The sequence below is a fragment of the Linepithema humile genome, chromosome 1, assembly GCF_040581485.1.
Source record: "Linepithema humile isolate Giens D197 chromosome 1, Lhum_UNIL_v1.0, whole genome shotgun sequence".
NCBI lineage: Eukaryota > Metazoa > Arthropoda > Insecta > Hymenoptera > Formicidae > Linepithema > Linepithema humile.
Window position 1 is genome coordinate 12593000 of NC_090128.1, and position 12904 is coordinate 12605903.

At 38.6% G+C, this 12904-nt stretch overlaps 2 protein-coding genes across 3 annotated transcripts; one reads left to right on the forward strand and one right to left on the reverse strand.

Moving 5' to 3' along the window:
- The first annotated feature begins 901 nt into the window (after positions 1-901).
- On the forward strand, positions 902-12652 carry LOC105668943 (WASH complex subunit 2-like). Of its 2 annotated transcripts, none has more exons than XM_012361650.2 (13): positions 902-1078; positions 1502-1630; positions 1705-1893; positions 2025-2182; positions 2258-2615; positions 2701-2824; positions 2916-3104; positions 3173-3513; positions 3774-4081; positions 8127-8707; positions 8927-9796; positions 10111-10229; positions 10482-12652. In XM_012361650.2, exons 1-13 carry the CDS (start codon positions 1076-1078, stop codon positions 11964-11966), a joined length of 4854 nt encoding a protein of 1617 aa, XP_012217073.2. In that variant the 5' UTR covers positions 902-1075; the 3' UTR covers positions 11967-12652. The 2 variants fall into 2 exon arrangements, with proteins under 2 accessions (XP_012217073.2, XP_012217074.2); XM_012361651.2 differs by lacking the exon at positions 902-1078 and adding an exon at positions 1118-1283.
- LOC105668946 (short spindle 7) lies at positions 5419-6984 on the reverse strand. The gene is made up of 3 exons (XM_012361658.2): positions 6827-6984; positions 6282-6381; positions 5419-5602 (listed from the first exon to the last, which is right to left on the reverse strand). Exons 1-3 carry the CDS (start codon positions 6885-6887, stop codon positions 5497-5499), a joined length of 267 nt encoding a protein of 88 aa, XP_012217081.1. The 5' UTR covers positions 6888-6984; the 3' UTR covers positions 5419-5496.
- Positions 12653-12904: the final 252 nt, after the last annotated feature.

The following is a 12904-nucleotide window of genomic DNA, read 5'->3' on the forward strand; positions in this document are numbered from 1 at the left end:
CCGTTATATGTTGTGTGTTGACCGTATGGCGGGACGTTTTGACATGAGAAGGTTAGGTGACTACAAATAAGGTAAGATTTATTTATTTACAAGCATGGAATCTACGAAGCCAGCAGCTAAAAAACCAAGAAGTAGAAAATTTCAATTAATTTCAAAAAATTTAGAAATATTTTTAATGTAGCGGGGTAACGGTGCCTTGTTTAACTTGTATGAGACACTGTACTGACGCCGTATTGCCGCACATGCGCATACAACCGGTCCCATATCGCAACACTGTTAGAGACCGGCTGCTTAGTGTATATGTGGCTTTGCGCTTGCGCGGCGATGGAAATGCAGTGCCGACACATGTGCAGGACTTTACGCGGGACTTTTGACAGGAAGAGGAAGATATAAATAAGGTAAGGCTTTTTTATTTATTATAATTAATATTTATAAAATAATAAAATTATATTTATAATGTATTTTTGTACATATATATATGTATATGTATATGTATTTTATTTTTTAATACATTAAAAAAATTTTTATTACTTTAAATGTAGCTGGGCAACAGAGAGTGCCTCTTTTTATTTGTACACACGGTCACAGGAAGGCCTTAACACATAAACTTGCATGAGTGTAAATTTCACAAGCCAATTCAAATATGCTTTGACACTCGTTGACAAATTCAACAAATTTGTGTTAAGGCATTCCTGTGACCGTATGTACGAGATACTTTGGTTGTTTTCCAGCAAAGAACACAAGTTGACACAAATCGACACAAATATCACTCTGTCTTTGTTCGATATTCAATGAGCAACAGAGAGAATAATACTTTTGTGTCAACTTATTTCCCTTGCTGGAAAACAACATTTACTGACGCCGTATCGCCGCACATGCGCAAACAAACCGGTCCCTAATCGGAGCACTCTAGCAGTTAGCAGGTGTATTAAGATTGGAACGGTAGGATTGCTATTACGGTGTAGATTTTGATAAAGAATTAGACGTCGATCTCTCGTTGTCTAAATGTGATCGCGACTGTGGAAAATTTCGTTGCCTTTTCCGTATATTGAACGGAACGGACGTGTCGCTCGATATGGTGAGTGAAATGTGGAACTGCGTTGACACTTGCTTCGAAAGAACACATAGGTTAGCAAGTGTAAATAATGAGACTGATTTTTAAAGATCACGTTTAGTTCGTGAATCGATTCAATTGCACGTTTTTTTGTTTACTCGCACAGTTGCAATTCTTGTCGAATTGGACTTTTACTTTCAATTTCCTGTTCGATTTAACTAAATTTGATGTAAGTAGATACTATAGTGTTTATTCATCTTTATTATCTTATCCGTTTATTCTTTATTCATTTATCTTGGAGCAGAGAAATATATATGTATTTATTGATGTAATATATTTTTATACATAATTGCAATTTGTTTAGTCTGATGTGTTGATTAATTGGAATGATTTGAATGTTGATTAATTTAAATGATTATTTTTAAATTGATTACTTTATGGTGGCAGGATGTGTCAGATGATGTAGAAAAATCATGGGATCATCCCTGGACCACAGAAGAGATGAAGAAGAAGAGGAGGGAATGGAGTTTGGCAGGTGATGTTGGACTTCTCAAGCATCTTCAACAATTTTCTGAAGTATGATTCATACTTTGTTTTGCGACATTTACACGTGACAGTATATTGCATCTTTATTTTGTGTAAAATTTCAGAATCTTGTGTCTAAAGCTAACAAAACTCAGGCTGCTCTAGACACATTAACGACTCAGTTGAAAGAAACAGAAATACTGGTGGACAATGTTACCAATACATCTTTGGCTTTAGCCAATACTCAATTTATTGAGAGTCGTGTGCAGGAGGATGACATAGAAATTAAGGAAAACTCTGAGGAGAAGCAAGAAGTAAGTATATTTGTTTCAAAGTATTAATATTTACATCTCAATATGTAACATTTTTATTTTTAAAATAAACATATTTTTAAGAAACTTATCTTTTGACATTGAAATAAAATAATTTTTTGTCATTTTATCAGAATGTAAAGCTTCAAGATTCAACGCCGGAGAGTCTTTTAGCCAGCATAAGTGAGAGTGTTAAGCAAGGTTTAAACATAATGGATGAAAAGTACAAAGTGATGGATGTAGCTTGTAGCGACAGCGAGGAAGAAGACGATGGTGGTGCAGTAGTATTTAGGTTAGCGCCATTACTTTTGTTACGGCGTAACAAAACTTGTTTCGTACGTTGTTATAAAATATTCTTGGATTGCAGCGTCATTGTAGGACCCAACGATCCGTACCAAGATCGACCGTTGCCATACGTTATCGGCTCCAACAAGTGGACCACGTCGAATAAGATTGGTTTGGAGAGCAGTAGCAGTGAGTCGGAACAAGCCGACGAAGAAAGAGACGAATCGGAGAGCGAAAAAGAGGAGGCGCAAACGATGTTCAGTAGCCGGCATAATCCAGAGATAAATATAGCGAGACTGTCGTCGTCTTCCAGCGATTCCGACAACTATAATAATCCGAGTAGTAACGTATCGTACATGAATAATAGCAAGACCGACGCTATGTCTCAGAATAATATGAATTCTGCCTCTGAGTCCACGACACCTAATAACATATCGAAGGTAATTAATGTCGCATACTTTTGCCTGTTTTTATTTTCTACAATCTTTAAGATAAATTTAGAAATTATTGTTCTTTTGCAAACAGACATCGAACGAAACAGCGCCCAACTTTGCGGAAGAGTTAGCTAAACGATTAGGCACCGTTCGCCAAGCGCAGAAGCCCGCAGTCGTGGATGAAGCCAGCGAATCGTCGATCAATCGATTTAAAGGTGCGCAGTTAACAAAAAATTTGTCGCAAAAATTTAAGTCATAAGTAAAACGTTAGTAAAACGAGATTTGTTAACATCTATATTTTCGCAGATGACTTATTTGCATCGGAAAAAGATGAGGGTGTATTTAATGATGGTGCGGATAGTCTGTTCAGCAATAAGAAGGGTCTCTTCGACGATCAGGTGTCTGCGAACCTATGGAAAGAGAAATCGACCAAATCTTATAAAAATAACATTATACCGGCCAGTATTGATGTACCACCGCCGATTAGTATAGTTTGTAGGTATCATTATTTGCACGTATCTCGTTTTGCGATAAATTCTTTTTTAAATCGACTGAACTTTCAGCAACGAAGCCGAAGTCAGCGATCGATGACCTATTTGCCGATGCCGATTCAGAGGAAGACTCAGACATCTTCTCGTCGAAGAACACCGTCAAGAAACGCACGAAAGAATCCTCCGATAACACAAACACGGAGGACAAGTCGAAGAAATTCTTGGATGCTATAGCACCAGGATTCGCTAATAATATTGCCACGAGCACACCGGACTCTAATATCAAAGCCTCGGGTTTGTTCAGCGACGATGAGAACGATGATGGAGATCTGTTCGGCAACTCCAAAAAGCAATCTCATAAATCCCCGAGTGCGTCACATTCTACGAACACGACTCAGGAATCAAACAGGAAGGTAAGTTCAGTACATGCAGTGTTTTCGACGATACTGAAATCCATTGGCGAATCTTTAATCGAACGTCATATTCTTCTATCGTAACTTTAATTAATTTTATCTCATTTTAATTCATTAATTTAATTAATTTCAGTTTTAATTTTTGTCCTTAATATTATTTTATTACACTAATTTTGACAAATGCGAAAACTGAAATTAAAATTATAGCATCCGTTAAGTTAAATAAAGTTTGAAGGTACACTTAAAATAAATATTTGCAGTTGCCGGTCGGAGGCGTGTCATTACTCAATTATGGGTTCCACGTCGCGTCGGACATTTCGGAAAACAAACTGGCGAGCCGAATAATGCAGCGGCAGCAAGAGTCATCCGACTCATCCGATAGTGATGCGCCAGGAAATTCTGATAGCACGGCAAAGAGCAATATCGGGTCAGCATCCGCTCAGTGGAACACTTCGAGCAATATCACGGCGTCCGAAAACGTATCCGCGGTAAACGAGAACAGCAGCAGCACCAGCGGGATATCAATACGGCCGACCAGCATCGATATCACGTTGCCATCCGGTTTATTGTAAGTTTTATTTATTTTTTCCTCGTTATAACACATATATTGCGGTATCGCTATTACGCTAAGCTGTCAGATTTCCAAAAAATTTCCAATGTCTTAACTGCTTAGCGTAATGTGAATAAATTTCAAGTTTTAAATAATTAAATTATCCATATTAACTGGTTGTTCGAATTCGATATACAAGGATAACGTGCACATTAAAGTAATACATCAAATGCTTGAATGAAACGATTCTCAGATTACGAAGTCACATTTAACGGAAGGAAGTGTATCGGATAACACGCGATACTAACATTTCCCGAGATCAGCGCCTAAGCAGAGAGATTGCGACGTACTGTGTTGCGTATTTGTGGTCTCTCGTCGGCGCTAACGTTGCATGTAGAATGTAAATGAGCGACGTCGCGCTGTCATCAAACGCCAGCTGCACGCGAGTCGCTTAATTTCTGACAGATATTTCGAGAGCGTGCTAAAAGTGTCTAGTCCGGGTTCCTCGTCCCGTTCGCATCCTCAGATGCCTGCCAGCACCCTCTCCTTTCTAGCGTGTGCCAGATACTCACGGTGTCATTGAATCGATGACCCAAACATTAGTCATTCGCGTATGCATTACGCGAGTAAATAGCGCGCGAGTCCAAGGCGAGCTTCTTCAGTGGTCGAATGCATTGCTCATCGCCAGTTGTAATTTTCCTCGCGAGCATCCTCGAGCCGTACAATCTCTATGGCGATTAAGCGTGAAAATTTATATTTCGAGCGACGCTGTCGAAGTGACTTAAAAAAAGTTTAGTTACAAAGCATCTTTATTTGCAAGCTCGAAGATTTCATTCGACATTCTTGTTTCTCTTCTCCAGACTTGGAAAAATGAAAGGCAAGTAGAAATTATGAACAATAGAAATCGCGCTTTTAATTAATTCAGATTAATTGGCAAATGAATGTCGCTTTCTTTTTCACGTTTTCGGAAAGATATAGTTTCCTGCTGACTTCAGGAAATGACGGGCGTGCAAGCACCGTGGATAATAAAATCGAAGTCGGTCAGGCGAATGAGTTCGGGCGAAAGTAGCGTTTATTTGCGTTAACATGCCGGATCGTGCCAGAAGCACCGTGTTCCTCGTTTAGCTCGAAAGATCAAACGCGAAAGTGAGGGCTAACCGGAAGAGAAGTGTTTTTGCAATTTTATTACAACGTAAGAATTATAAGTGTGACAAAAATGTGAATTAAAAATAACAAACAACAGTGTGTTCGAGCAAACTCAGTTGTGCGTTATCGCGCGGAAGAATTGTGCCATCATTTTTATCTGGTTTCAACAAGTGACAAACAAGTGGAAAAATAATAATGTTACCTCTCGATGGATTTTTAGACAAAGACAATATTTATTTATGCGATATCGAGCATATTTTTAAGAAAAAGTGTTTCTTGTGCGAAACCTAATCTTTGCAAATGGGTCTGGCACAGCATTCCGGAAAAGGTTTGCTAATGTCGAGTTCGTGATAACCGATCTGCTGTCCCTCTGCGCATTGCATCAAAGGACATCTGCAAAGAAAATGAAATAAAATTGGCAGAATAAAATTTTGTAATTATACAGAATCAATTATGACATAGATCTCAAGTGCAATTATTTTCGCATTGCTAAAAAGAGGAGTAAAGGTGACGATTGCGGAATATAACAAGATCTTATTTTACGGAAAATATCCTCCCTTTACGGAATGTTTGTGTATCAGTTTGAAAGTAAGCCACGGTCTTTACAAGTTTATTAGTATATGGAGCGTGTCCCAGAAATCGAGTGCTTTCTCTAAATCACAGATCACAGAAGTCACACACGAAAGTCAAGCTACGAGTAATTTTTTTTTGCAATTGAATAGTAATTTAAGAGTTTTCAATGAATTGAATACTGTGGCATGAAAGAAGACATTATTCTTTGATTAATCTTAAGCAAATCTTCCTTGATTGATTCATAATTTATGTGGCATGTTACATGGATAATGAATATCATTTATTATTGCACATGCAGATTTATTTAAATAAAAGCCGTAGATCAGAATAACTGGTTAGCAGAAGATCGTTGCGTCTTTTCTTTTTTTGAATACAAAATTAACGTCAGAAGCATCGTATTATAATACACACGACGCGCAAAATAAAATTTTTTTTTTTTTTTTTTTAACAGATTTTGAGATGTATTTTAAATGGAATATAAAATAAAACTTTAACTCACGCAAGCGCTGAAACTGAACCGTTCTCGTTACAAGTAAGGGTTAAGCATTTGCGATGGTGTTTTCCCACAGATAAAGATTCGCCTTCAAATTCGCAGTTACCTAAATAAATCAAGTATCGTCTAATTAACTTTTTTATTATTGCGCAGAAAATATTATTAAGTTTAAAGTGCATGTTATATAATAATTGCAATTTTTAGTCCCAAAAATCTTGTATATAGCATTCAATGAACATTTGACAGTGTGAAAAAGGAAAAAAAGTTTTCGTATTTATTGGACAATTTCTAATTTGGATCTAATTTGCCTTAAAGTTGCACACCGCATCATTTTCAACAGTTTATTCGAATTACGCCTAGCTTGCAAAATTGTCCAAAAGAGTTTGAAATATCAATGTGAAGCAAAATCTTGCAAATAAATTTTGACAGTAATATCTAAAACATTATAAATTCTACAGTGAATCACGCTAAATATCATAATCACGTAGCATCCGGATCTAATCACAATTTCCGTGTCCTCTCAACGATATTTTTGAAGATGTGCAACGTACCTTGCACTTGTATGAATGCGCACACCAGCATCAAAAGCACGCAGCAGACAAGACCCTTCATCTTGCTTTCTCGCTCTTTAAAAGATACCGGGAAGAAGAAATGATAATCAATTAAAATTCTCGTCCGGCTTTTATATACTCGTATCTCTCCCTTCTCCGAGGTGTCCTTCTCCGTGACCTTTAGAAACGTTTTATCTCCCATTGGACGTTATTGCATAATGACGTAAAGCGACACAATATCATTAGTGGATATAAATAGTAGAAGCAAAAGAAAAAAATATAAAATTAACATTAAGTTTGTGTTAATTATTCAAATCACGAATTTTATCTTTTCTCGTCATCGTGCTTACCTATCGCATCTCTTGCTTCTCCCATCTCGTTTCATACTTTATTATGTACTTAGTCATCAATTGTCAGCTTGCCGCTCTCGTCAGTATCAGTGTTTGTTGTTAACATTCTGCTACTCTATGTATGTTAGAATGTGCTGACGAAAGATTTTTTTTCGATTTTTGCTCGTCTCGAAACTCGAAGAATTATTCAAAAGAATAACCATAAGCATAATGATGATAATATATTATTGTGACTTTTAGTTTACGTTCTTCAGATAAAGTTCTTTTGTCGCGGAGAGTTAATAGTAAGATATTTTTTATTTTTACATTGTACATTTCAGATGAAATGACGTGCTAATTTAGACTGTGATTAGACTTGGAAACTTTAGAAAGTTTTTATTTTAAACCGATAACGCAAGCAAGCATAATATTCTATGCTTATTGAAAAATAGAAAAAATAAACAACGAGAAAAAAACAATATCTTATATTTTAATAGTTTATTACAAAAGTTAAAATTGATAATTATCAAATATTAATATATCAGCGTCTATTTTTATCTTTGACTCTTTAATCTTCTCGAAAGAACAACATGAGAAATCGAAGTAATTTATAAACACAGCACGCACGAGTGCTCAGTGGACTTACGTCAAGAAATATATAGAATTACGATTTATCGCGCGAGATAAAACCGTTTTGATAGAAGTTGCAATCGGCAACAAGTCATTTATCTCAACGCTCCCTGGAGTTTGAACAAACTTTCGAGAAAAAATGAATTTTTATTAGCACGAGTACTTTAACTTTATCAACAGAGACATATGGATCTAATTGACTTACAGGTTGCACTAATACTGTTGCACTTTTATATAACATAAGATATCACTAATGTACAAAGTTTTGCATTACGCCAAAAGAATTTAGCTGAAGCTAACGGAGTAATAAAAATTACTTAATCATTACGATTTCTTTTCAGCGAACGGGAGATAATGTCCTCGACGAGGCTCAGATCCGGAGACGAAGAGATCTATCGCGAGCGTGTCACCAGCGACAGCCTATTTGTGGCGCGAACGAACCAGCCCGTCGACGCCAGCTCGGCGAACGCCAACGACAACACTCAGCAGCAACCGTCGCGGCAGGAACAGGATATCTTCTCGCCAGCGCAACAGGACTCTGTGTTCGAGAACGACGATCTATTCGGGCCGCCGCCGTTACCTAGCAAGTCGGACTCGAAACGTGCGGCCAAGTCGAAGGTCTCGTCGCTCTTCGACGATTCCGATTCCGGCGACGAGCTCTTCTCCGCCGCGAGTTCCGGCTCCCGATCGCAAAAGAGCACGGATTTCCTCGGCGCCGCGGCGCCGTCCAACGACAGGGCGAAGCCGCTTCCAAGAAGTGGCGGTTTATTCGACGACGACGTAGACATATTCGGCGGCAAGGACGCCCCGGACGTCGACATATTCGGTGTGACGTCGAAATCGAAGACGAGGGACGTGGTCTCGGATGATTTATTCGACAGTCGCGGCCAGGACTCGATAGCGGCGAAGAACAGCAACGCCGGTAAGTGCGACATGTACCTTTGCAAGAATTTTATTTTAATTTAATTTTAATTGGAGAACGTCAAAAGTAAAGAACTATGTTATTTTATTCGGAGAATAAAAAACATAAATTTCTGCGGGTTTTTGTGTAAAGTGTTTTTATTTTAAATATGTGATTTATCACGAATATTTCTTCCTATATGAGAAGCTCGTTGTACAAGGGAAATGTTCAAATTGTTAGATAAATTGCCACCGACGAGAATGGAGTCAAAGAAGATCAGCTTGTTCGATGACGGCGACGGCGACGGCGACGACGGCGATCTGTTCGCCGTGAAGCCGACGAAGTCCAAGAATGAGCGCAAGACTGAGCTTTTCGAAGACGATCTGTTTCTATCAACCGAGGCAAGCAGTAAAGAACGCTCTTCGTTAGGGAAAGACGCAGCAGTTGAACCAAAGATCGACGTTTCAAAGAACGTTTCTAGTCTCGAAGCTAAAAAGATGGACAAGGATTTTTCGCAAGGCGAGCTATTCTCGAAAACTACAAAAACTCGCAGCCTGTTCGAGGAGGACGACGATTACGATGATCTATTTGGCACAAAAGATGCAGTACAGCGCAATAATGATCGTTTAAAATCTGAATCCAAAGAAGAAATTGACAAAAAGGTTATCGATCGAGTACAGAAACTTCCCGAAAGAGATAAAGACTCATTGGAGTCTTCGAGTTCAAATCTTGACGCAAAAACGACGACAGACTCGAGCGTCGTCGTCGAGAAAAGTGTAAATGAAGAGAGGAGTAAAGCTGAACTCGAAGAAACGTTCCCTAAAGAGGATAGTACAACAAAGAGAAACTCGCCGCCGAAGACGTTGAACATTCGGACAATCCCCTCACCGCCGTCTGAGGACCAGAACAACCAGCAAGCACCGCGAAAATTGGTGTCCGGTAAAATAAAGAATCTGATGGGGAAGATGGGTGACTTAAAGATACTCTCGCCGATGGACGCGCCGCCGTTGTGGAGAAAAAGCGAGGAGAAGCCGGACGAAGACGAGGACATCGTGGACAAGGACGGTGATCTGAGCATCGCTGGACGCGTTTCGCCTCCAAGCGTATCGGGTAATTATCGTTTAGCAGGACTTTCTGTTATCTTATCTTTTTTGGTCTCCAATTTTTATTGCAAATAGAAAGAAATCTTATATTTAAGCGCAAGAATAGATTCGTAGAAATAATATTTATAAGAATAATATACATTGGAATTATTATTTTCTATTTTTCTTCAAAATATATTGTAACTGCAAAATTGTCAGGACCAAAAAGCTAAATTTTAGGTGCTAATTTAATTTTAAACTTTTATGTATTTATATATAAACATAATTTTTTTCTATATTTAGATAAAGATAAAATAATTTTAATAAAAATTTTCTTTACAGAGGGTAGCGCGCGAAAAGAGTCCTCGTATTCGACGATCTCTTCTACTAGTAACACGGAAGTGGCCATAAACTTCGACGATCTTGCTCAAGTAGAAACGTTATCAACTACCGCGTCAAAGGTGATTTATCAAACTCAATAAAAACAGAGTTACTTATTTTATTAACTTACAGCTAATATTTCGCAAAATTTCTCGAAGCACGAATAAGGTGTCAAAAAGAAACGTAGCTTTTAATATAAAATATCCGTCAGACGAAAATATATTTCTTTGCAATAATCTATTTCTTTAATTATTTCAAAATATTCTAATTGATTCGAGATTTTTAAATAATTCGTATCTTTTTTTTCATTACTGTTATCTTGAATTTTTCAGAGTCGAGTAAGGATTCAAGCAAAACGTCGCCCTCCGAGTCGTCACGCTCGGAAGTCTGCGCTGCGGCACAGCGGCATTGACTTCGACACGGTTGATAACGCAGACAACGATAATTCCCAGGAAGAGAGTCACACCAGCACCTTCTCGTCTACCAAAGACTTGTCCGCCGCTCCGACAAACAACGCTACCGATCACTTGACTGTCCACGACAACGCTCAGCGCCCTATCGAGCCTTCTTCCATGGATGACAGATCTGAGCTAGGTAGCATCAGCAAGGAGAGCTCGATGAGCGTAAACAAGAACACTTTGCTGTCACCGTCGACCGACGAGGAGGATCTTTTTGACGTGCCGCCAGACTTGCCGGAAGATCCGCAGAAGGAGGACGCGTTGTTCGGTAGGGCGCCGATACTTTCGCCGGTCGACAGCGGGCGATCCGACAAAATGTCCGTCGCCGTTGAACCTTTGATTGAGACTGTGATTAGAAAGATCGATGACAACGACATTACGAGTAACAAAGGCGATAAACAAGATTCCGACGAGTTGACGCAATCAGATGCACACGGTAAGTCGGAAAGTAAAAAGAGAGATGATAAGCATAAGGAAATAGATGATGAACTGAGTGAAGCGAAAATAGAGTCCAGTGAAGAGCCGTGCGATCCTCTACGCGACAGTAGCCATGATCCGTTGAAAGATCCTAGTCAGTTGTTCGCGTTCGTTACGAAGACACCGTCACCTGAGAAAAGCAAAGGCTTGTTGTTCACCGAGCCCGACGACAGTCTGTTCTCTAGCGGCCCGGCGAGGAAGCCGAGCGTGCTGAAGAAGAAAGAGATACTGGACTTGTTTGCGGACGACGACACAGGCGGCGATCTGTTCTCTGCCGCACCGTTGAAGAGAACGGTGAAGAAACCACTGCGAGAAACGAAGATCGATCTGTTCGGCGATGATAACGCGCAGAACGACGAGGACGATAGTTTGTTCGGCAGCGTGTCTAGCAAGATGAAGCTGGATAATCAAAAGTCAAATCCCGCTCAAGTTGTACGAAAGAAGAACCTCTTCGACGACGACGACGACGATGATTCCAGTCTGTTCATCGAGTCGTCCGGGCAATCGCAGAAGTCAGACAGCGCGTCGTTTTCGGAACTCAAGCCCGATCTACCCGATTCTCAAACTAAAAGCACATCGAATCTCAAGGATATTTTCGGCGACGCGCCATGCGACGACGACGACGACGTTGATCTTTTTGCCACGAAGAAAGTTGTTCCTAAGAAAGTCATTGCATCGTCCAAGTCTCTGTTTGCATCGGACGACGACGACGACGACGACAGCCATATCTTCGGCAAACAGTCATCCGCGTCGATCGATTCGAAGGCGCGGTTGATTGCGACGAATTCGAGACCAGCCATGAAGAAATCGGTCACCAGGGACCTGAAGAAAACGGCCGAGAAGATCGTCGAGGATCCATTGAGTCTTCTTCAAGACGATTAAGTTTGTTTCCTCGATACAAATACCGATGAGATTTCTCTCAGCCACAAAAGTTTATGCACATTTCTGCAATGTAATACAGCAGACTGATAAATTAACTCGGACGACTTGGGTTCGTTGTGACCCATATCGATTGCATTTATTCGATTAAATTTGTAACTTAATTGACACATTAAAATGTAATTATTATCAATTTTTGTATGAGAGCAATTGGAAATTATATACGCGTATATGTTGCCAAATAATTTATATCTTTGAATTGTGATATTTTGTTTCTAGTATTTTTGTTTATTATTCTAATAGCATAATTTTGGAGAGAATTAAAAATTCTAAGAAATTGTTCTAAATGCATTAGTCATAGACTTTTGTGGCTCAATTAGTCATATATATATTTATGTGTATATATACATATATTTTTTATTTATATTTTATTACGTCACAGTCACTTGCCTATAGTATAAAAAAACTTTGCATGTTGATGGAGAGTGGACAGCGTGTAATTTGCAAACATCGGAGAGTTTTATTTCTCATTCGTAGCTGCGTCACTCGTATAGTTATATATTTTCCGTATGATTGTTTCCTTCAATTTTCGCGTGCAAATTTCGTCTCGTGCTTGTGATTTATGTCGTATATATTATCCTAATGTTAATTAAAGATTAGTACAATAAAATTTATTCAATTTCATGCAATACGATGTAAATGATCTTATCTTAATTTTCGATAATATCGATCCGCAATATCATCGAATCTTTATAAGTACAACTTTATAAAAAATTTATGAAAATAAATGAAATATTAACATCATAAAATTATTCCTGATTATTAAAATAATTATTTAACTGAGAAATTAATATTACATAAATGTTTAAAATTTTTATCTTTCCTTTCTTTTTTTAAATCAAACTAAAATTGATAATTTATTTTCAACATCATATTACGAT